The sequence below is a fragment of the Plectropomus leopardus genome, chromosome 23, assembly GCF_026936395.1.
Source record: "Plectropomus leopardus strain MGB_pleo_1.0 chromosome 23, ASM2693639v1, whole genome shotgun sequence".
Lineage (NCBI taxonomy): Eukaryota > Metazoa > Chordata > Actinopteri > Perciformes > Serranidae > Plectropomus > Plectropomus leopardus.
The window spans coordinates 10,030,682-10,056,641 of record NC_142198.1 but is presented as its reverse complement, the minus strand read 5'-3'; the positions used below and the strand labels follow the sequence as shown (position 1 = coordinate 10,056,641).

At 40.6% G+C, this 25,960-nt stretch overlaps 1 protein-coding gene across 1 annotated transcript in view; it reads right to left on the bottom strand.

Annotated features, from left to right (window-relative positions):
- col25a1 (collagen type XXV alpha 1 chain) overlaps window positions 1-25,537 on the bottom strand; it is a 166,960-nt gene extending 141,423 nt beyond the window's left edge. The window contains 2 exon segments of the mRNA XM_088073174.1: window positions 24,662-24,731; window positions 24,869-25,537. Of these exon segments, the coding sequence (XP_087929300.1) occupies window positions 24,662-24,731; window positions 24,869-25,165 (367 nt within the window). The 5' untranslated portion in view covers window positions 25,166-25,537.
- Between the last annotated feature and the right edge of the window lie 423 nt (window positions 25,538-25,960).

Below are 25,960 nucleotides of genomic sequence, written 5' to 3'. Positions count from 1 at the left end.
GTGTTTTTTTTTTTAATCTTAATTATCTAAAAGCAAAAAAAAGGGTGGAAGCTGCTTTTGTAGTGTTACATTTGCACATATATCATATCGATTGCAGGGCCCTGAATGAAACTAAATCAAAATCATATGGTGGTAAACTTTGGGATATCAGCAAATGTAGTATCATTGTTAAAAGGATTAATATGGTATTGTATTGCGATGAAACTATAGATTTACAGCCTTAACAACCAATAGTTCACATCCCAAAACATTTTTCCATAAACAATGATATCATAGAGATTATAGCAACATAAAGTCATGCTTTTAAAACTGAATGAGACCATATTTGGCAATTTTTCTTAATCCATGCCTTAAAGGTACCCTGTGGAGTTATTTACCACAAGTTGCACTATGAAGCAGTGTTTTCATGAGTCGGTCACCATTTTCTTTGTTTGAATATGTATGTATGCAAACCACTACACGTTACTGCCAATGCTTTCATGATATTATTTGCAAAAATTTATGAGGAAGAAAATGCTTTCAACATGTTTCTTAGACCTTTGGTAAGAAACCCTGAATTAAAACATTACTTGTGCATTCACAAGAAACATCCAGCTATACAATTAATAGGCTTTCAAAACTGTGGGAGCCTGGTTTTCTCTAAATTAACCCAAATAGTTCCATTACAGCAGCACTCGGATTAACTCAACATGAACAATCGTAGTCGATAAGAGAGTCGATGCACTTTCACAAGCTCTGATAATTATAGTATCAAATCAATGCCTTGAGTTTTAAAGTTTTACAGCTGGACTACATTCCAGGTATGAGCCGAAGGCTTGTGTCAGCTTAGTGGACATCTATCCCCACCACCATCTAACTTTAAGTCAAAGGTGTTAATCCTTCGTCTTGGCAGCCGCATAGATACACTGGACATGTGTCATGCTAATCCTCTATTTAATGATTGCTAAAGTTTTTCCTGTTCTTCAGGGAGAGCTAATATTCTTCAAATATTTAATGATACATGACCCCACGGACCAACATTTAAATATGATACTCAAACTAACTGTATGCCTATAAAATAATACCTGCTCAATAAAATTTCAGTGTCTGACAAAACTTATCTCAACTGTATCAGGAAATTGCATGCTGAACAGTAATGGATGGAAAAGCTTAAAAGGTAACTTTTAAACGGGGATCCTATTATCTCATATTTTTGTGTCTAACTAGGAACAACATTTAAACTGCTCCAGTATTTTAGTGAGAGCGCCACAGTAAGCAGCTGAAAACTGGGCTGCAATATATCTACTTGGGACATTTGTTCATTATGTCCACTAAAATTGTGTTTTTGGCACTGACAGGTTTTATTTTAAGTCTCTGAGAATATTATTGAAAGGATCCTCCAGAGAGAGACATATTTGTATGAGTACCTGAACCTTTTTCTACAACCAGAAACAGCCCTGAAATCACTAAAATTCTTGTTTCTATTACTTACTTAGACACAAACATATTTGAAAATATGGTCCAGATTTTTAAAAAAAACAGACGTTACCCTTTAAGTGTTCAAGTTTGGGTGCAGAACATAAAGAACATATAAGGTTCATTTATTATGACAACAGCAGCAAATGCTGTTTAATACCTTCATGTTCAAGCTAGTGAAGGAGCTCCATGAACAGAAGTATGCCTTTTCCAACACTTCCAGCTTGCCAATATAAAATAAAAATCTGTGAACCACAGCTGGAGGCCTTGTAACCATCAGCCATTCGTTGGAGGAAGCTTCTGGCTCACTGTTATTTCTAAGTGTCATTTCTTTCCTGAACAGAGCCTCTGTTGTTTTCAGTGACATGCGTGGTGCGCCGCATTCACTTAATGAAGCATGCTGACTTCCTTACTCCCCAGTGTGCCTGCACGGCCCCTCGGAAGACTGTGGAGTGTGAGGAGGAAGGAAGGAGGCTATAAAAGGACACTAAAAAACACTGCAACGCAGGAGAGTCGGGCGAGTGGTGCCCTGCTCGGCTTGTTTACCGCAAGCTCCTGCTAATGTGAAAAAGCTCAAGTGTGGCTGATTTGCTTCGCATGCAAAAAGGTGTGTCAAAACCAATGTGGCACAAAACTGGACCTCGCTTTGTCTCCCCAAGTGTTAACCAAAGTCTGTGACTCATGTGGTCTGCTCACAATTGTATAATTGAGTAATGGCTTTCGAGAGCCTGTTTACTTTAGAAATCTGTGCGCTGCTACATTTTCCAGCATACTGTAATCTTTTATCCACGATGTGTAATCCTCTCTCAGTGGTGTCTCTTTGCTTTTCTAGAGGCATATTAGCAACCAATCTGTGCCTCCTTTAGTATATTTACAGAAACTCCCTCACTGCAGCTGAGGTTGTGTAAACCTGAAAAAAGAATCTACAGCGATGGTTTGTGATGGAGTCAAGACACTGTCTTGTCTTGGAGCCCCGTGAGAGGATGGTTTCAATGAGCAGACAGGAGCGCGAGCAGCGGACCACATGAGAGAGGCCGTGCTGGAAACCCCTCTGCACACACTGCAAATCAAAGCAAAGCCATGTAAGTGTTTTTCCACACACTTTCAAGAGACAGGGAGGGATGGACCCAGACACCAGTGCAGTCTGTCTTCAAATTGAAATGGGTGTTCTGTCTATGAAAACTGAATAGTGTGATTTCTCATAGCAGATAGGTCAAGAAAAGAGGTGCTGCAAACAGAGCATTGCTGTTGAAATATATTATTATTAAAAATAGACTGACAGATTGATATTGTTTAAAAGGTGGAAGAGAAGACGAGATTTAAAGTTTTATGTTAAGAAGATTCAACTGAAATTACTGATGCAGCTTAGGTTAAAATTCAACAAACAAGCAATTCATGCCAAAGATGTGTGGCAAATAAACGAGATTATTAGGATTATTGCGATTTTAAGTCATTTCTCATCAGTGCGATGCAAGAATACTAGATGTGAATACAGCAAATGAGTGCGCGAATTTTCCACATGAAACTATGCACATCTGGTCTGGCGCGACCCACATTATCCATGTTGCCATACTGTAATTGTGTTTTGTTTTGTTTTTAAATCATGAATGGGGCTGAATGAGTTTCCTCCTAAATAGTTCCCATTTACACTTCACACAACAAAAAAACATCCAGAAAGAGAAGGAGCTTAACTACACAATATATAATTAAATTGGACCTGTAGTTCAATATTAACGTTAGTGGTTGCACCTAATCCTGTTCTGCATGACTGAAATAACTCTAGCAAGCTGCTGGGCATTCTCAAACCATATATTGTATTTATTTGGTTGTTGAGGTAATCACTGCAGTGTTTGTCATATAACATTGAGTGTTGAGAAACCAAATTGATAAGACACACCCCAACTTTGGCAGCAAGCTAGCTGTGACATCAGTGGGAACAAAGGATTTTGTTAGTCAAACATATTTTTCAGCAAGTGAAAATCTGCTAAACTCAAAGCCTGTCTGAATATTTTTCCCCTCGCACAATTGTTCCACGGGCGTGTGCAAGCTTTCATAATAACCCACAATATCAGTTTTACAAATATCCATGCAAATTTTCCAGATGAAAATCCATGTTGGGTGTGAAACTTTCTTTTTTTATTATTTATTTAAATTGCCAACATGTGAGAATCACTATGATTCCAGACAGCACAAAAAAACAAGCTTAATCAGGCGACATCTTTCACATTACACATTGGCCCCATAGGTCACATAAAAATATCGACTATTGCAGCTTTAAATGTTCTGTTCATAATGTTTTCATGAAACAAGAAGGTGACTGTGGTGGAATTCACACTACTACCACAATATCCAAATAACAGTGAAGGGGCAACACACAAGTTTTTCCAAAATGCATCAACTAAAATGTTTATGCTAATCTCACATATTAAGACAAGTGTGTAACACCAGTGCAACTGTTGCATATGGCATCCCTGACGTCTCCTGGATTCACGGACAAGCTTGCTTCTGTACAGCCTGGTTTTTGATACAAAAACAGGGCCGGCTTTGATACCGAGTGCAAATATTGACTCCTCCTGGACGATTTCACCGTGGCCTGGGGTTGAAGGGACGCAGACCTCCCCTGCTCCCAGGCCTGCTCCCCACACCTGCTGTGGCTGGCGGCCTTATTTACACCGGCTCCCATTGGAAATGTCAGTATGAGGCGCAGGGGAGGCAGAGATGCACAGGGCTCATAGGTACACACATACACAGTCCATACATATAGACACCAACACACACTCTTCTCTGTTTCATCTCCAGCCCAGGGTTTTTGAGAGTCTGACAGGGGCTGCTTTCTTGGCGAAAACTAGGAGAAATGCCAACAGTCTGTCTAACCTGAGCTTGAATTTCTATACGCACACGCATACACACACAACAGCCAAACAAGCTACAAGACCCAACTGACATATTCAATATTTTAAGACATCAATATTGGGCAAAACCTGACCTGCTTCATCTCTGCGGCAGTTTAGAGTTTCAGAGGCTTCTAATGGATGTGGCGAGTGCAGGTAAAATCCCAGTGAGCTAGACAATACCTAACATTAAAGTCACGCTGCTGTGCTCACTGGAGAGAAAATACACTAACACAGGGAAAATTACTCAGGATGAAACCTTTGCAGGACTTTGACATTTTGTCACAGCAGATAAAACAGAGTCCCATTTACCATCATCAAAGCATGCTACACAGAGACAGCACAGTAAACTCTCTGAGGGCCTGCTATTTTCATGAACCATTTAATGTGGCCTCCAAAGACATTTATATAATTTATCATTCTGAAGCGTCACAGAAAACCCTTTTGCAGAGAGAAAAACCATGTTTGTTTCCTGTTTTTTTCCCTCCAACTCTGAAGCATAAAAAAATTCCAAATAAATCGTTTTTTTTCTGAGGCCTGTTTGAGGAGGGATTCAGTGACCTGGACCTCCTCATGGGGGATCCATATCAGCAGCGCACACACAGGCTGCTCTGCTTAAAACAAAGTGTTTTTTTTTTTCCTTCCACCAGACTGTTTTTGCATTTGTCATTGCTGCTTAATTTTGGTCACTTTTTTGTCTCGCCCAGTCGATAAATCAAGTCAATAGCTGTGGACCCCAAACAACTTGCTCCCCCATGCTCCTCTCACTGAAGCTGCAGAGACCCTGCGAGCAGGATAAAGAGGCGATTGGACAGAGCAGAGGAGGGGCCGTGCTGGTAGAGGAACGGATAAATGTCTCTGTGAGACATAGATTGCTTGTAAACGACAGCTTTGCTCCCGGTTGCAATCAAACAGCCAGACGGGCCTTCTATGCAGCGGCTGACAGTAGCAAAGTGGAGTGAATGGATTTTTGAGCAGATAACCCCCATCAATTAGAGAATATTTTTGCAACGGCTCGTTCTGAGCCATCATTGCAGGCGAGGGGAGATCTCATTTGAAGAGTGCAGAAAGGGGGAAAAAAATCCTGGCAGCCCGAGTGCAGACAGCAGCACAAAGAGGCGATTTGAGTGAACAATTATTAGGCCGCACCAGACTTGACTGGTTTGTGTGCACATGGGAAATTCTTTAGCACATGGCAATTAAACACGGGTGGGTTGGGAAGGGCCTTGAACGTGACCCAATTTTGACATCAAGAGGTGGCAAGCAGCGCCTTGATGATGTTTTGGTGACTTCGGCGTAACCTGTTTTACAAGTAATTTGCCTCATTTTCAGACTTATTACCCTTCCGTTTTGGCCTCAGTAGTGTGGATGTAAAACTCTGAACGCAATAAAGTTTTCTGTGTAGAGATGCACATAATCCTTCTTTCCCAACCTAGTTTTATTGATATTTTTAAGCACAATAAGTGGGTTCCTTCATCTTGAAGTCAATGGGTTTTTTGATTTTGGTTAGATGCCTAAAATAAAGTCTGTGGTTAAGAGAAGCTTGAAAGATTTTGGTCTACAACATAAAATAAATCAGTAAATATTCCACTTATGAATCTTGAAGCCTTTAGGTGTCCTAAAAAAAGAGGGTTGCTGACAAGTAGCTATAAGAGTCTACAGAGCATCATCACCAAACACGGCTTAACAGCTTCGCTCTAATGGCGACGTTAAGTCATGTGACTGTAGTGTAGTTCTTTTATAGCCTAATATTACCTTTTTATTCCTAGCGATTGCATTAACACCTCAAAAATCATAAAAGTGGTCTCATTTGAGAAGATTATCTTGTTGAATAAAATGTGCAAGTATCATAAATTTGCATTTGCCACACAGCTTATTTTCCATTATGATCCAAGATCCAATGGAAAAATCCAACAGGCTTTTTTGTCGTGGGAACCAGGGCAATGTTAGCCTCTGGGTTGGCCTACAAAAACACATAATCTGCAGAACTCTATAGAGATGCAGTCCAGTTGTCCTTGGCTGGATGGTAAAAAATTATTTCCTCAGATTGAAATTTGTTCTACATTGAGCACAAATTATACATCTCAAATTGACGGCTTTGACACCAGGTCTGGCGAGGCATTAGCAGTCTTGGTGCAAACGAGAGAAGTCATTTCTCCACTTCCTCTCGTGTTGACTTTGGCCAGCACACGCTAATCCAAGAACTGGCCGGAGGGGAGCAGTCTACCTGGAGCAGCGTGTCAGCAAACTATAAAGAGAGAAATGTATTACCAATCCATTTTTCTTCTCAGACGTCACCCTTTGCACTTGGAGCCAAGGTTTTGTTTTAATATATTGGGGGTTACACAAATTAAATGGGGGGTTTGGGGGTCCTCTGCCTGTAAATTTTGCGCACTTAATTTCCTGCATTCTGGTGATTTTTTAATGCACAAATTTGTGCCTTTTCTGCTTCAATTTATGGTGTAAATATTTTTGAACTTTGTTGAAACAAAAGTCCTCTGAAACTTTTATGATTTTTGGGGGGAGACAAAGGCACATGTTCTATTGAATAATAGTAAATATTGAGGGGGACGTGTGCCCGCGCCTCCCTGAAATCTACACCTATGCTAGCAGCACATCTTAGCCCCTCGGTGTGCTATTCTTACAAGCCAGTTTGTAACCTCAAATAAAAACCTATCCAAAAAACTGTAAAATACTGAACCACTCATCTCCATCCAGCTCATTGCAAATGACAATTGAATGATCCCAGGCTATCCAGGCTTTTTCAAAACTAATGCATTCAGCAAAGCCTGCTAGTCTAAACATTATGCCCAGTGCAGTGGGGCAGTTTGCAACCTAAAACTCTGCAGCCCTGACCTCTGTCAGCACCCCGCCCTGCCTCAGGCGGCACCTCTCAGAGGTAGCTTCATATCCGGCACACTGACTTCGCCTTGCCTTGCCACCACCAGTACAAACACAACCAAGAGGCCACAGACACATACATCAGTAAACCCAGCAAAGAGCTTTTAAAGGGTGGTGATGAGCTTCAGCCGTCTTGATGTATTTGCTGTAAAATCTGACAAGTTGATTTTACCTAAACAAATCTAGGAACCTAACTGCCTGTAAAATTTGAGTGAATAGAACTATTAATCTTAATCTTTGTTTACTTTAGATCTAATTGTTTATTTTACTTAAAAATTTAGGTGTATTTACTTGATTTTGTAAAGCTGTTAAAAACAAGTTAATTAAATCAATCTTTAGCTGAAAGTTTTAGTAACTTCAGCTAACCAAGTATACTGTGATATATATCTGTATCCTGCCAGCTGCAAACTAGTCATAAAAAACAAAAACAAAGTTCACAGATCTCCTTACTTAATCAATGGCAAAATCCTCTTTGTGATGATCACTTACTTGGTTTACTGAAGTTGCTAACACTTAGAAAGAACAAAGTAATTCCACTTTTCAGTTGCAACAACTTGACAACATTAAGAGGTACAACAACATTTTGAGTTAACTTAATTGATTATAAAAAATAAACAGAAATTAAGAATAACAGTGATATTTACTTACATTCTTCAAGGCCATCAGTTTCCTATTCGTTTACGTAAAATTTTACTTTTTCATATTTTACAGAGTATGATGACAAGTCTAAGGACTTTGCTGAGTATCCAATATGAACTATGTCATTTTGTTTAACTCCGCAGCAGCATTGTCTTAAACTGCAACTGGAGGGCTGGCAAGATCTAGATTTATTGGTATGACATTCACAAGTAAGAGTGCCTTCCCTCCTATGGGACTCTTTGGTTAAAATCTTGAGTTGCACTGAGTTATGTTGTGTTATTCCTTGTTCTCACTCAGACGAAACCTACACCCTCGTGTTACTGGGACCTGACATTTGCAGTAACGCAGATGCTTTGCCAGCTCCTGCCAACTGACCTCCACCTCAAAACTCAGAGTTCATAGGTGGGATAGCCAATAGTGCATGAATAACTGCTTTAAGAATAACAAGTGCATGATGGAGTCTATATTACACTGGGGAACTGACTGCAAAACCCACACGTGTGCAAGACTTTCCCTTTCATTTATTACATTACATGAAAGGAAAAAGCATGTCGAAGCTGACATTGAATGCATGCTGAGGCTGAAATCCAATAGTCAATTTGGGTGTCAGCGTGTTTATGAAATGCTCTATATTTCTAAAATTGATATTACACATGCATTTGGCACTGTGGGGAAAATAAACTAATCTGGTCACCATCTCACCGTGGGCACCAGAAATACTGTGGCAAGTTCAAACTGCCAGCATGTCACGTCATATTGAATCAGCTGAAATGAACGTCATGTAAAGTCATGTCTCTTCTCCATAATTTTTTCCGATGGCTATATAAAAATAAAGCCTCTAATGCTCAATAGTGGCAGCAGAGACAGGGAGAATGCTGGGAAGGTAATTTGTTTTGAAGGTCAAGGGCGCGGTGATGGATCCCTACTCATCTTTTGCTGTTTAGCACCAAGAAAGAGATAATCTCTACCTGAAGCACTTCAAATCAGTCATGCTGACACCTAGTATTATCTGCTGAGAAGGAAAGATCACCTGCGACCATTTTTTCCCCAGAGATTGACAATAAGCGATAACCTTGACTACACACACCTCTAGATTAAAGTTCAATCCCATTTCTTATTTTTACCCCTACCACTCCTTCTCAAGTGCCACCTTGGCCCTCAGAACAGAGTTACAAGGAGTAGGAATTAAAATCCTCCATGAAATAGGGCAACCCTTCAAAACCCTGTTACATCGGTGGTAGTCGTCGATGCTGGCGTTTACATTAAGAGACATAACAAGAGTTGGTGAACATTGCAAAAATGTCTCTTTCTGCAGTGGTGATTTCTCTTTTGTGGGCTATAGGCTACCTTTGTGGAACTCAGGAAGGTTGTGATTTGTTCACGGCATGCGTCTAGGCTATCTATGCGACAGGCCATCAAATAAAATAGACGTTAACAACCCGTACTCCTACCCTGCCAGTCTGCACTAACATAAGAGGAGCTATAACAAGTGCAGCAATTTCGCTGTTGAACTCAAGTTAAATTTTAGACATCATGTGCTTAGAAAAGAGGGGTGGGCAGGGGGTGATCTGGTAATATCATGCACAAATCAGCGATAACCTGCAAACTTGCAAAGAATGTGGTCATTAATACATCACAACAGTTAGATGTACAATTGCTTTCATCATATTATCAATTTGTTCAGTTCCACCATTTTTTTATGGCCTTCATTGTCTCCTTGTGCACAAATAGGGACAAAATGAACAGAGAGTTCAGACAGAAGGCCCCATCCATTTCCACACACATTTCTAACATTGAGCATAAAAGAGTATATAATCCTTTGGCAGGTGTTTTTACAAAAAGACAATTTTACCACTAACTGTTACTGTGTTTTGCAGGGATTCTGTGGGTTTGAGCATCTTAATCTGCTGCAGCTTCTGACTAGTGGTTTGCGAAAACACTTGGGGGGAGTACTTATGAGACAATAAAAATTTACAGTGCTTTAAAAATTTAAGGGGCAGTGATGATCCAATCAAGCAACTGACTTTGCACAATATATCTTAGTCCATCAACAAGTGCCAGAGATGGCCCCTCAAGGTCACAATCTGAACTGCCACCAAATCAATGTATCTGCAGTGAATAAAGCTACAAACAGACACCATGGTGTGCATCCAAATGCACTTGGGAAATAGATTTCACCACCTCCAGTCAGGTATATGCACAGAATTTCCAGCATGTGCTGAATCCATCCGGCGGTGCATGTTGTACCTGAGGCGCCCTGCAGCTGACACAGCAGGTGGTAAGTGCAACGCTCAGTGTGAAATGAATGGCACTTCCAGCTCAAGGCAACACTGTCAATCTTGTTGAGAAGTAAAGTTTGTATTTCTGTAAAAAGTACAGTATGAGAATCTGCCCGCAGAGATGTGAAACTGCTTGAGATAATAGTAGCACGGCTCGTGGGAGGCGGCTCATTAACCTGAATACAGACGAAGCCTTGCAGAACGTCATGTTGATTGGTGGAGAGTCAAAAAGGTTATCAAATGGAGGACCACTGAATGCAACATCTGTGTTTCAAAGCATTACAACCATTTCATTCATTTGGCATATGATTTTGCCCACAGAGACATACATGATTTCCCACAATTGACTGATACTCTGCTCTCTTCAGATACCTGAAGAATGCTGTCAGACACTATATTTTACAAGGTTAATATGATACTGAAGCTATCATTGCTACAACAAATCTTTCCAAAGATACATACATTTCTCAAGCAGTACTCTAAGCATCCCTAAACTTAGTATGCAAAAACACTGTGTACATTTATTTTCACAAAAAAGTCCATAGTTGAGATAAAAGCCCACAAAAAACAAGTAATCTGTATATCACCACAGTAAGGAATTTGGGCCATGTCCTAAAAATGCATTAATATAAATGAATGCATTCATGTAAGCACTAGAATGTAGAACACTCTAAAGGCAACTTTGTCTGCTTTTTTTTTGTGTGTGTGTGCATCATTTGGATGTCACATTCGGCATAAATGATCATTATACTGTTATGTTTCCAAGGAAAATGTTTAAAATATGTATGAGGTATCCTGATTTACAATCTCATAACATTTCCACTCAGTGTGCCTAATTCATTAAAACCTAACACACACCAGTGCATGGCTGCACACAAACAACTCATCGACCTCAGAGTGAACAGCATGAATCCAGATGAATGGCATTATCAACTGAGATAATCTTTCTGCATCAGTGTGCACTAGAACATGGAGAAAAAGAAACACAAACTTAACTTTAAAGTGGTAAAACTATTTCAGTTCTTGTGACTACTTTTTTGTATAAACACTAAATGCACAAACTTAATTAAAATTAAGCATAAAAATGTACTACTCTGTGGCATCTGTCAAGCTTTCAATTTTAGCACTTTTCATATATAATTTACAAGTGCATTTGGTGGAAGGTTAACCAATTGAAATTCATAGTAATTTCTGAGACAGAAGCTGTGTTCAAAACCGTCCCCTCATTCACTCATTCACTATTCACTAGTGTGTATTAAATAGTGCACTATATAGGGAATAACCAAACGAGATTTCGGACACAACATTGGAATTTTTTTCCCCCGGAAATATACGACCGCATTGCATTTTGGTAGACGGGGGTTGAATGTAGTGTACATCGTATGTACACTCAAATTTGCTATGCATTGTGGGTATTTTATAGTGCACTATATAGTGGATGAAATTAACAGCAGAGAATTTGGACACCACTACAAAATTGCGAACATACTATATAGTGCTCTATATCCGTGATAGGAGACGGTTTCGGACACAGCTAATGAGTGCCGGGACATACAAAATTTCAGTGGATGTGTCAGCTGCTCACCATGACGATCTAATGACATTCACCAAAATACGTAACATGAGTCGAGCGACATCAAAAAAGTCAAGCACCTTACCATAAAATTTGCTCAAAATCTGAATCATAGCTGACAAACACTATTTAATCTAAGTCACAATCCCTTAAAGTCTTACAACACAAAATGTGACAAAAAGACATTCAAAGCTTGATAAGCCTGCTGTGCCCTAGTTACAGTTGCTGAGCCATGACTGTACAATCACTGTTAGGTTAAAGGGTCAGTTATTTCATGAATTAATTTCCCCTACTCCCACTTTCACCTAACCGATGCATGCTTAATCTTACATAACCATGATCTAATCAAAATAAGGACAGGAATTTATTTTTTAAAAAACTCTCACATTTCAAAAACAGTCCACAAATGAACAGCAATGAATTAGACAAGCACAGTTCACATAGTTATTATGCCACAGTGTCCCAAACCATCTAAGACTAGAAATTAGACAAAGTTATTTTCAGGCAGCCATACAGAGCATCAGCGCCGTTTATCAAGCTGTCGAAAATTACAATTTAACCAGCCGTCTAGCCTGCTTGGACCATATCAAATGACCGCTCAATTAAATTAAAGTGCATAGGGTTGTCTGTCTCACCACTGGGTTTTCCAGGCCTTAACTGTGGCTTACACAGCTGTTTCTACCCTCCTCTTCATCAGATACAAGGGGAGGGGGCCCTGAAAGCAAGACTGTCTGTGCGACGACCAGACCATGAGGCAACCCTCTGCATATCGATCCATCTTTACTGACACAGTGCAAGCATGTACACTCCAAGGTATGTCAGCTTGGCAAGTTGCCACTTCCCCGGGCACCGTATTGTTTGTACGAGCCAAATTATTTAATTGCATGTTCTAGATTAATTGCATGCTACAGGGGAAAGGAAAAAAAAGTATTCATAAATACTGTGGAAAATTACCGTTACATTAGAATTAATTAGAAAACCACATTCCACACCATTTTTAACATCACAGCTTGTTGTGAAAATTGAGAATGAATGGCTTCAATCCATTTATTTCATGCATTCGCCCTCTCCTAATTTAGAAAATTAAATTAACCAAACCACAATATCATCACAAACCTTTGCCACTGGTCATAGATCAGGTTACAGAAGCCGCAGCGAGGGACTGTCACGCATGGCTGCATGTTTCTGTGGCACTGGTGTCTCTACATGTGTGTGAGCGGAATCATCCGCCAGTGTGCATATTTTGTGATACAGTTGTGTCCGAGGGTGTGCAACAGCATGTTTGTGAGTGCACATGGGCTCAAATGTTTGCTCGGTGTGTTTATTACCCTCTCAGATCTGCAGCATGACTCATATTTCATGTCACATTTAGCACAGCTTCGAGAGGGAAGAGCTGGCTGGCAAAGTGCAAGTCCCCTGGTGAGTGGTGGCGAGGAGTGGGGGCATCGAACAAGCCCACAAGATCTCAAGCAAAACATTCCTGCATCTTAAACTGAATGCTGAAGGGGACAGCGAAAGGGGGGAAAAAAACAAGAGGGTCCCCTTAACTGATAAACAAACTGGACATCTACTGGTGTTTGGCCCAGTGGACAGGAAACACCAACAGTCTGATCCAACTGTTTGGAACATTTGGTTTCCTTTCAGTCCAGCCTCTTGGTGGCGCCCCGGGGGAGTCTGGGAGCACACATCATCTGGCCAGCCGCTGGGCAAACCCCACTTGTCTCCATCACTTTTTCCACTTTGAGAAATCGCCCGAATCCCTTCTGTCTTTGGATAGCTTGAGGGATTGCTTGCTTGTTTTTGCTGAGACTTAATGGTTTGAAAATTGAAAAAGAAGGCACTCTAAAATGTTAGCTCTAATAAATATTGTGCAACCATCATAAATGCTCCACAAGGATCACCTCAAATGCTGCATCAGGTGTGGACTGATATGTCTTGCTTTAAACCCCACAAATTAAATAACAGACAATAAAACAATGGCTATTTCAATTCAGAAATTTCAGTCAAGAGCATTAATCTAGAAGATGGACCTGTGGTTAGGGACTGTATAAAAAATATTGTGTCAGAAAATGAATGAAAAAATGTAAATAATCTTTAATTATGGTGATTTTTTCTAATGGATTTATTTTTATTTCAATCTTCTCTTTTAAGTCATTATACAAAACAGGTCAAATGGTTATATCAAAAATATGGATTTCATATTTCTTGGGTCATTAGGGTTGCATTTTCAAATATGCAGAGGACTGCAGTCAGTTAAAGCCCTGATACAAACGTCCTCATTTTGAGAAACCCAAAACATTTAAATAAGTGAGTTGTGATTGAGTGTTATCTCTAGCGAAGATTTATACACTTTTTTCACTACTGTATGTAAACACAATGCAGAGCTGGTGCCTGGGCACAGTACACACATTCAGTGCAAATCTGGTGCAGGTCCTGTTCAAAAATAGAGAATGGATGACACATTGATAGGACATCATCACTGCGGCATAATGGGAATTATGGTAATTTACACATCACAATTATTGATGGTGTCTATTGTCTATTGTTTTTATTTTATATTTGCTGAAACTGTTACACAATGCTACATAAGATAGATAATCCGTGGGGGAAAAAAATCCTAATCATCTGCCTACTCTACTGCCTTGTAGCGTTTCTAATGGTCTTACTGCAAGTGAACAAAAACAACCAATCAGAGCCGAGGAGTCTCTGATGCAGCTGTCAATCATGTCAATCACTACTAATGAACTGTGGTCAAACTATAAATAAATATTCTTTTAACACATTGCCTATTTTTCACCTCAGATGCATTAAGTGTATTGTTTAGCTGTAAAATGAGAAAGTTGTTCCAGCAGGTCGGCAGTGCTTGGTAATTTGGTTCACTGTTCCCAATGAGAACAATCATTCTCATTTTACAGCTAAACTTTATATTAAAATATGTTTCTAAAAACATTTGAGGCAAGAAACAGGAAATGCTGTCATGGAATCTTGATTCATATTTGATCAGTGTTGCGTAGTTTGACAGTTTGGCTGAAGTTCATGGAGTGACTGACATTATTGGCAGCTGCCTAAGAGACTGTGACTCTGATTTGTTGTTGGTGGCAGCACAAGGACAGATGCTAGCAAATGCCATTGGAGGCAGCAGGAAGGGAGGAGGGACATCATTTTTTGTTTTTTGTTTTTTTACAGACTATCTGTCTCGTGTACTTGTTTTAGAATATAGTGACAGTTTCAACAAATATGATAAAAAGTTATTGTCGTAAAAGTTACCAACTGAAGCTTTAATGGTTAACTCATACCAATTTCCTACTGTGGTATCATTGTGCGATATTCGTAAAAGGGTGCTTTTTTTCGGAAGGCAGGATCAAATGAAATTATTAATAACACTTGGAAGGGTCATGAATTTTTAAAATATTAAACATAAGGTTCCACCCCCTCCACAATTAAATTAAAAATAATTTTCATACAGTGCCTTGCAGGTTGAATAACAAAATGAGAAATGACTTGTTGCCAAAGTATGCCATTTTTGGACTTAAAAACTAGACATAACATGAAACAGCTCGAGGCTGATGTTGCCCTCAGTCTGTGGAGTGAGAGGTAATGATGCATGCACACATAGAAAATAAACAGACTCAGCAAATGCCATCCATGCATTGTTTTCAAAATTAAAGACATCTTTTTTTAGGGATGCCCCTGAATGGTGGCAACAGCAAAGTTTGCATGTCAGGCACATGCATGTTGGCAAAATTACAGCTTCCTGCCGTGGCATGTCCCAGTACTGTTTTTTGGGGTTTTTTTGTGCACCAGCCTGTTTTATTTGTAGTGCCTGTTTCTATTAGGCTGATGGAGTACAGAGCAGCAGCATCTGTGCCCCTAACCCCCCATCCTCCATGTCTGCTCGGGCGGAGAGGCCTGGGGCACAAAGCCACAGGCGGTGGGTGGAGGGAGGGGTGTGGGAGAGTATGTGGGGAGCGCCTCAGGGGTTCCTAGTTCTCTTTGCTTGTCTGGAGCCCAGAATTTCCATGACACGGGCAAAGGCTGGCATTACCGTGCTTTACTGGTGATTTGAAATTGATGACAGACACTGGAAAATCATTCTTACACTCAAACATATGAAATAATGATTGTTTCACAGAGACAGGCATTGGGGGCTTAATTGCATTCTAAATCAGCATGCATCTACAATGTAGTTTGCATTTGACATTTTGCTAGGGTCATGCCAATAATGCTTCACAACTAGGGAGCACTGACTATAAATCTAAAGTTTCATTAGGAGAACCTCAATAAGACATGCTGGTAAAAGAAATACAATAAATTAAAGGTAGTCGAATGTTTTTCAAAAACATAGGGGACAAAGGCAACGAGCAACTTGGCAAGAAATAGTACATTTAGAAAATTATTTTTAGAAAAACGGGGAAAAAAATGTCCATAAAACCTATATTTACAATGATCATAATTATATATTTACAATTATGTTACAGAATTATTGTTGTTTTTAAGCACTTTTCCAGGTAATTCTCTTGTTTTTTGTTACTTTTTTCACTTGCCTTATTTTTTTTGCCAATTTTGAAAGAATTTTCTTTTACTTTTCATTCTTTATCTTAATTTTGGAGTTATTTCTTGGCTTGCTTATAGCCTTCCTCCCATTTTTGAAAGAAATCAAGCCAATTTGCTCATATTTTTTAAAGGGTTAACAAAATATGGATGCACTTATAGCAAAAGAGCTTCACAGCGCTACTAGAGAACAAAAACTTCACAGGGAACCTTTCAGATGAACATTTTGCAGTCACAGGAAAAAATCACCACATTGAACAGTAGACCAGCTGTTCCACTCGGGTGCCACATTAAAAAAAGGTCCCCCTTGTCTATTAAGGTCTCTGAATATCAGTGGGCCAGAGGATGACTATGTGGGCTCGTGAAGTGAGGGGTGAACTTAAAGCCATCACAAAGGAGACTTCATTCGGAGGATGACTGAACTTTCAATCCAGTGTCAGAGGGCACTCAGCAGATGAGGCAGAGAGTCTGAGAGCCGTCTTTTGTGGAGGATTTGCCACCCAGCTCTGACAGAGAAGCAGTGGATCCTGGGAGAAGGAGCATCAAAGGGAGCACACAGTGGTGATCCCCCCTCCTGTACTGGAGTTTATGGGGCAATAGTTGCATTATTTTTCCCAGAAAAGTGACCCTTAAAGGTGCAGATAGTTGCAAGGCAAGCTAATGTGACGCTCCAAATTATTTTTCCCCCTTTTTTTCCCTAATATTTAAACAAAAAATCTGCCTTCACGCAGGATAAAAAGGCAGCATCTAAATGAGCAAACAACATGGATCTACTGCAAAGGATCATAACTTATCTCAAACATCACACTTAAGTAGAAACACAGAGGACCAAGAGAAGTATTAATTCAAAAGGAAAACCATTCAACTATAATCAAACAACTTGACATCCATTGTAAAAGAGCTTATTGACGCCCTATCCTGACAACCCACCGCCAAAAGAAATTTATGATGGATACATTACATTTGCATCTCATTATGTAGTGAGTACAGTGAAACTTCACATTTCAACCACACTGTCAGGTTTAGGCACAAAAACAAATTGGATATAGTTAAGAAAATATCATGTTTTGGTTTAAAATTCACAGTTTTCGGGGCATAATCTTTGCAAGACAAGCACAATGTCTTAGTAAAAAACAACCGCTATGTTTGCCACTGTCCCAGCAGGAAAAGCGGTGATGTCTCAGTCAAAAAAACAGGTTTGGGAGGCATAATCCCAACAGGAAAAGCAGTGATATCTTGGTAAAAAACACTTTTCATTCCATTGTCCCGGCAGGAAAAACGTTAATGTTTCAGTGAAGAACAAACACTTTTCGTGCCACTGTCCCAGAAGGAAATTAGCAATGTCTAGGTAAAAAACAAGAACCGCTTGTCATGCCACTTTCCCAGCAGGAAAAGCAGAAATGTCTCAATTAAAAAAAAATTTTAAATTAAAAAAAACATTTTCCGCCATAATCCCAGGAGAAAAAGCAGTGATAACTAAGTAAAAAGAGAAAAACTGCTTTTCGTGGCACTATCATGGCAGGAAAATCAGCAATGTCTCTGTAAAAAAACAACTGCTTATATTGCCAGTGTCCTGACAGGAAAAGCAGCCTTGTCTTGGTAAAAAAAAAAAAAAAACACTTCACATGGCAACATCCCAACAGGAAAAGCAGCCATTTTTTGGTAAAAAAAAAAAAAAACAGCCGCTATCCCAGCAATAAAAGCAGCAATGTATCAATGAAAAATAATTTTGTTGTTATCTGCAGCTGAACAGGCACCTTGCAGGGGTGTCATGTCATCCACCATCCCCTCCACTTCCTGATGACAAAGTTGACTCATGTACTTTCCCTTTAGAAATGTTATGATACTTATGAAATATGAAAGTGTATTTATAGTTTGCAGAAATGCACGATGCTAACATTTTTTTTCTGTTGACTGAGCTGGTACTAAAGGCACAAATACGCCAGAATAACTCTGCTCAACTGTCAGCACTTTGAATGTCACTGTCCAACTTAATGCATTGATGATGCAGAAAGTGCAATGAACCCGAAAGGGAAAACATTCATTCTGTTACAAACACAGCCTATTTCTGTAGCAAATGCATGTCAAATAAAAGTTATTTTATTCATTTGTGGGGTGTGCTGTTACGTCGTGGTGATGGAAACCCCTTCATTTAACTCCAAGTAGTAACCTTAGGAGCCAGCCAAGACAGGATCTCCAAGCTTCCTACTTTATTCCACACAAAATGACGATTGGAGGATCACCGCCAGGAAATATTCAAGGACACATGAGACGAACCATTAAGCACGAGCGTTTTTCAATTCTCCTCCATTCTTTTGGCCCTGTCCCCATTCTCCCAGCCTGAGGTACTTCAATCTCCAGCCGAGTGCTGTTGTGACATCGCTCATGTAAAAATCATGTCATCTCCTCTCCATTCAGAGTGTCCCCTCAGGTTAATGTATAGTAAAAAAGGAGGAAAAGTGTGCCACCCTTTCAAAGCCCACAGTCATTACCAGCGCTTTCAGCTGGCATGCCTCATCATCTCCCATAAAAACCTGCTGTGTCAAAGGTATAAAGAGACCATCTGTGCTATTTCCAGCATCCTGCCCTTTATAAACCTTGTGTGAGAATTGAAAATTACAGCAAATGCACCACTTGTGATGGCTCACCGTGATAAATCACGTCATGTTCATTTATTGGGACTGATGTAAAAATCTGAGCTGAATGAGTCGAGCTTGAAACGATCCATGCGAGAAGTTATTTACTGAGCAGAGTGCATTACGCTCATGATTCACATGGAGATACACTTTTCGGCAATTTAGCAGCAATCAAAATCATAATTACACGTTCGCCGTTGCCTCTAGGCAAAGCTTCCAGGGCTCCACCTTTCGTCTCCGGCCTCACAGACGCAGCCTAACCTGACTCACCTAACCAAAAGCAGCTGGCCGCTACCTGGAAGTCTGCTTAGCTTTACCTAGCACTCAGTAATTACATGGCCATTAGGGCACCTCCCAGCACCAAACCACACAGAGGGTCAGACTCAAAAGCTGTCAGTGATTAATTACCAGTTGCTCACTGAGTTGAGGATATCTGAGGGGATTGGCACAAATGTAACTGTATCAGGCCACTGGGATTACACACTTTGTGAGGCGGAAAGGGGGAGTGGAGCCCAGCTTTGGCCACAACGAGTTTAAAAGGAGTGATGAGGGTGAGCGGGCTGGTGTGTGTGTTTGCCTCTGCTGAAGTGAATCAAATCTGGACTTGACCAAGCGAGCCAAACATATATTGCTGCATCTGCGTCTAGTCTTTGAAATCTTGAGACCCCCTGCTGACCCCATGCCCGTAACAACCAGCGTTGGGTGTTTAGTGGGGAAAAACAAAGTCCCGCACATTACATTTTGTATGTTTTCTCTTGTGCACTTTGGTCGGGGTGTAGCTGCCAGGCTTTTTGAAGCGTTAACTTCAAGAAATGCTGCAGAGTGGGAAAGGGGGGATATAGGGAAAGGGGGAGTTTGAGGTGTATGGGTGAGTAAACAGGGAAAGAGCAAAGCACCAGTGCTTGCTGACTGCACATTTTATTATAGTCCCATTAAACAACAGGCCCTGCTTGGAATGCAGATCTCAGAGGAGGAGAAGGTGCACGCAAAAAAAAAAAGAAAAACAAAGCCAGCCAATGCTGAAACAATTATTAGGAGGAGACTCGCTTCACGGCATGGCACACTGAGTGGGTGTGACTTCAGACATTTCACGCCAACTTGGTTTGATGGCTTTGCTTCTCACCCTAGACCCAAGACTATTTACACCAAATGTACAGTGTAAAAACTGATTTACAAACTCAGGGTGCAGTCCAGAAAAACTGACGGGGGTTCAACATGAAAAAGTGGTGCATGTTCCCTATTTAAAGAGGTACTCCACAAATTTAGCATTTTCTTGTAAAAACCTGGTGCCTACTTTACCCACAGTTCAACTTGATCACCAACAGTATGGCTGCAGATTTGTGTGTGTTACGCTAGTAGCAGCTAATGTAGCCTCAAGCGGAAATTAGGAGTGGCCTACAGAGATCTCCCAAGGCCCAGACACATCAAACCAACATCGAAGAATAAGCAGTAACAAATGCTGACTGTTGTGTCGCCTCACATTGTCTGTGTCTCAACCAAAAAGTTTCCTTTGAACACTATGACATGAGCCAAAGAACAACAATGTTCTGTGCCTGCGTGAAAGGAAATAACTCCTTTATTCAAAAAGGGAAACCAGAAGTTCAACAGGGTGGATTTAAGGTGCTAGTTAGCCAGTTAGCACATTAATAACACAATCCAACACTGAAAAAACTAAGGATTTTAACCATATACAAGCAAACAGTGACACAAACAATTTTCAAACTTTTAAAAACCATTTCTTCCAAAAAAACTCCATGGCTGAAAAATAACCTTACTTAATATAAAAAGCCATTTATATCTCACACCCTCTTGATTTTAATTTTTTTGTTGGCAATCATCACTTCAGTGGGCACTGAGCTGAAATGCCAATCACTAAGTTATTTAATTCACCCATGGGCTTTGCTGCCTCCAGTGCCAATTTAACATGCTAAACCAGCCTAAACAGAGCTGACAAGGGCCAACTAGTGCCACAAATCACACCACAAAAACAGGGGCAACGCTTACCAACTGCCCAACATTGATCGACAGCCACTCACCAGCTTGGTCACCTCTTTCCAGATTCAAACCCCCAGATTTTTTCGTTTTCAAACTTGTAATCCTCAGCCACAACTGACACTGACTCAGGTGACATCACTTGAAGCAATTCATCAGACTTAGCAGAGCTTTCTTCAAAGAAAAAAACTAAATGTCAACATGCTGATGGTGCTGCAGGAAATTTCATGCTATCACCAAAGTCAGTTCCATGTAACCTCTGAGCACAGCGAAAATTTCACAACCATCCATCGAATAGCTGTAGAGATATTTCAGTCTGGACCTAATTGGTTTACGGCCCAACCAACATTGCCATCCCCAGAGCCATGACGCTCGCCAAAAACAATCTCAGATTCAGATCTAATCACAGCCAAAGCGTGAAAATGCTTTTAGCCACTCAGAAGCTAATAACTGAGTGCTAAATGACAGCAATGCCAGACACTGTTTGAATGACAAATCACCTCCAAGAATTACGCCAGCGTGAATAAAAAATACTTTAAGTTCACAAGGCACTTTCTCTGATAGAGATGGTACAAACTTCCTATGATTCAGAAACAACCTATAAAATATCCCGAAGCTACGGACCATTGCTTTGTCTTTGCAACCACTCCATCTTCTTTGACAGCAATAAAGTGAAGACTGTGAAAAGCACATTACGGCCCTCCCTTCAGAGAAAAAAAGAAGCCACATCTGAGCCATGGGCTGTCTCCCAGACAGAGGAGAGGATAAATATTGAGTGAACCCATTCAGCATTCATATGAAGACATTTGGCCTGGAAAAGCATTGACAAAGTATGTTAGAAGTTGCATTTGTAGTGCATGAATGTTACAATATGAAATAAACTGCAAATTCTTCAAAGTGCACTGATGATATATGTTTTTATGTAACCACAGGTTTTGTTTTTTTTAAATGGGATAAATACTAGACATGAAAAAAAAGGTAATCACATTTGTGAGCACCAGCTTCCAAGATGGAGCACGGTGCCGCCTCGGTTTTAGCGTCGTCACGCTTCATTTGATGTGAAATGTTTTCATTGTTTTATTTCTGCCCTTTGCAGAGATGTGGTGGGAGAAAATAAATAGCAGACATATGACAGGGATTGAGAACAGAGAACAGCGTGATTGTGAGAGTCTCATTATGGTTAATACTTCCAGTACTTGTGGCTCATTAATTCAGGCATTTCCACTCAGCAGATGACTCATTTGCAATTGATAAACCACTTGTGAAAACTTAAAAAAATGTGGCTCTTTCATTTTGGATTATTACTTTCAACAATCTTGTTTCTTCTTTCACCTATGTCTGATTATGATAATGATCCGTTTATTGTGTTGTTGTATGGATTTGGTATGTTTTCCCAAAAGAGATGTGAGAGTCAACAACTGAACAGTCCCTGGCTTTAGAAACGACTCAGCATCCTGCCCAAGGACACTTCACTCCTGCAGCACAGATGCTTTCTGACACCTGGATTGCCCGTCCAAAATTTCCAAACATGAGGCACCTCTGCGCAATGTCACAACTATGACCTTCCCGGAGAGGTCGCCTACAGTATGTTCACACTTACTGTATTACATTCCCAGCTGGAGTTGACTGAGGCCGTGATGCAGACAGATCCCTCAGCATCAAAACTTTAAAAGTTGTGAAAACATGTCAGTGTCCTGCAGCGTACGGCTCAGCAGTGCAGTCACACAGACAGCAGTCTACCAGAAACAAGCGCAATGTTCACATGTACCTCATTGAGAGCACATGTGTTACTCCCACGTACAGTGACATGTTATTTACAAAGGCAAGATACTTCAATCTGATTTCAAGGACTTCTTTTATCCATATTGAGAGGGGCTGAGGATCCTGTTTGACAAAGCTTTGGCATTCTGAAAACGGATGACTGTCGGTGACCTTGGAGACATTTTTTTGAAGAATATTTCACAGAACATCACACATCCTTGCTGTTCAAAGAAAACTACGTATCGCCAAAACGTTCCTGTGTTCAGCTCTGTAGCAATGATTTTTTTCATTTCTTGTTTTCCTCTGGATTTTTTTTTAATGAATCCTATTGTTGTCTGACTAATTAAAAAACATCCAAACTGGAGTGGACTTTATTCAGCAGAGACTATATGCTATTTTTTTGGCCTAGAAAAGAGTAGAAAAAAATATTACAAACTAGAGACCATGTTGCAGTCATTCCAGCCACCATACAGCAATCCGCAGGGGGGCTAATGAACCCCTCTATACTTCCTAACCCCCAACTTCCGACCCCCTTGCTTGGACCACAACCATCTTCAAATTTAGCCTACATTGTGATCTCAACATCTGTAAACTTTCATGAGCCAGGGGTGTAAAACAGGGGGCCAAAGACCCCTTCCTACTTCCAGTCACTTTGCTTGAATCACACCCATCCATGAACTCAGCCTTCATTTTGATCTCAGCTATAGACTTGTAAAGCTGTAAAGGGTGCCAGGGGCGTAAAGTGTGTGTGTGTGGGGGGGGGGGCAAAGGGTCTACTTCCTAACTTCCTATCCCCCTACTTTCATTCACATTGTTTGCACCACACCCATCTTTGACCTAGGCCTTCAATTTGATCTCAACTACACAGCTGAAAAGTTTTGTGAGCCAGGGGCATAAAATAGGGGGGACAATAAAACTTTCCTGACTTCTTGCCCACTACCTCTAGCCCCTTGCTAAAACCACACCCATCTCTGAACTCAACCTTCATTTAAATCTCAACTACACACCTGTAAAGTTTCCAGACTGCATCTTGCAAGGCTGTCGCATTGACAAAATATAGACAGACACCTGGCCAAATACTCAAAACATCCACTGTGGTAAACCCAGCTAAAATTGGTGTCAGAGGACCAATTTTTGCCATACTGACACACACACAGACTCATATGATGACAATAATATCAGCCACTGCAGCATTGCAGCTGGTAAATATAATGACTGAAGATTAAAAGCAGGAAAATATACTTTGTCGTCTCACTGAAATTTTAAACAGCACATCTCTCTGAACTTATCACCAGAATTAGACACAAGCTTATGCAGTGGTAATTTTGCATCCATATTGGCAGAAAACACCTGCAGGGCTCTTTCATGCATTGAAATTTCTTATTGAACTTTTTAATTCTTACAGGATCTGTCAATCTCATATTCAAGAGCAGCACCGACTGTCTCCTCCCAGTGATATCTAACAATGATGCACAATAAAAAACACTATGGTATGATTTTAAAGTCAGACAAAACGTGATTTTACAGCCCAAATTGTGCAGCATTCCCTCCAACATCCTTGAGGAACATCTCCCGCACTGGATGCACTGACTAACCTTGACTCCATCCCTAAATGATCAGAATCCCATAGTAGAGGAATAAATGTTTCCATCTACTGGTGAAAAATGTGAATTTCAGCATTTCTTTCTCCAAGTGGACAAGTGTGTGCAGACAACATCACAAGTCAAACAACCTCTCAGCACTTCTATGTATAGGCGGCTGTTAAATACCTCTCTTTCTGTTAAGTGTAATGGCCAAGTCAGCTGTCTGCATCCTTCACAGCAGACCTCCACAAACTATCAACACTGTGCGGGCAAACTGTCATGTGTCATCGGTTCCAATGAAATAAACTTCCATTCAGTCTCTCTCTCAAACAGCATTCAAATGCAGCATCTCACACACCAGCAGACAAACACACGTCGAGAATGCACACAAGTTATTTACCTGGAGGGCAGCTGCATTCAGGTGATGTTTGTCTGGCAGTCCGAATCTTGACAAAATTTTCATAGGAGCGCTGAAATTTGAAAGGAATGCAATTTTCATTCATGTGCACACATTTAATTAAAAGTGTTTAGGTGGAATTTTTAGATAGTTTATGGGAAATTAAGCAAGTAAACAATAAACAAGAGCAAAAACACGTGTCAATTTTACCTGAGAGAGCAGCTCATCTACTCTTTGTTCAACCAATGAATTAAAATCATCCATGGAGTAGCCCGGGGCTCGGATAAAGGTGTGTTCGTCATTCCCACTCTCCAAATCCACAACCCGGCTCTTAATATCAGCTGTGTTAATGCTCAGGAGAATGCAGAAGGCGATTGACGCCACGGAGCATAAAGACGAGATGATGTTCAGCACTGTTGTGCGGCAATATTGTCGCTTCTGATGCGCCACTTCTTTCTCCATTTTTCCCACGCACTTAGATGCTCCTCTTGCCTCCGCGATGTCCATTGAACTACAACTACGCGCGCTTGTTGGGAGCAAACTGCATCTGGCGCGGAGTCACGAATGTATGGCACACTGTTCTGCGTGTGTGTGGAGAGTGTGAGAGTGCGCCTGCGACGCGGCGTTCACGTACAGTGACTTTGGTGGTGACAGACAGATAGATGAGTGGCGCTCCAGCCAAAGCGAGCCAACCTGCGCTGACGGCTCCTGCAAAACTTGTTGCACCGAGTCCGCTTTTGCACAGTAGTCTGCAGCAGAGGAAATGGCTATAATGCACAATAAAGTGAAAAGAGAGGCTGGGGAAATCGGAGGCAGCGCGCGTGTAGTGGAGACAGCATTTAGTGCTCGGAGCTTTTCCACAGTGCAGGCATGCTCCCCCTCATTACGCCAACAACACGCCTCCAATCTGTCCTGACTGATTAACATAATTTATTGACCTTCCTTTTGCGCTCTTACGGAGCAGCATGTGCCATTAGTCGACATGAAGTGCATTTATACTGCATTCCTATAACATCTCAAGTTATGGAACGATGCGTAAAAATGCAATTAATTGCATTTTTGTAAAAATATCTTTTACTGTGAGAGCGCTGCACCACAGCAAACACGTTCAACATAATGAATCATACCGTGTTTAAACTTTAAAACAATTTCTGCAAATAATGCATGCTAAACAGTTTGTTTTTTGTCCATGGCGCTGCGTAAAAACGCACGAAAAATCTTAAAAGAAATGTTTCTCGGGTTTTTGTGGTTAAAGGCACTGAACTAAACTGTGCAAAACAAGAAAAAGAGCACATCTTATCG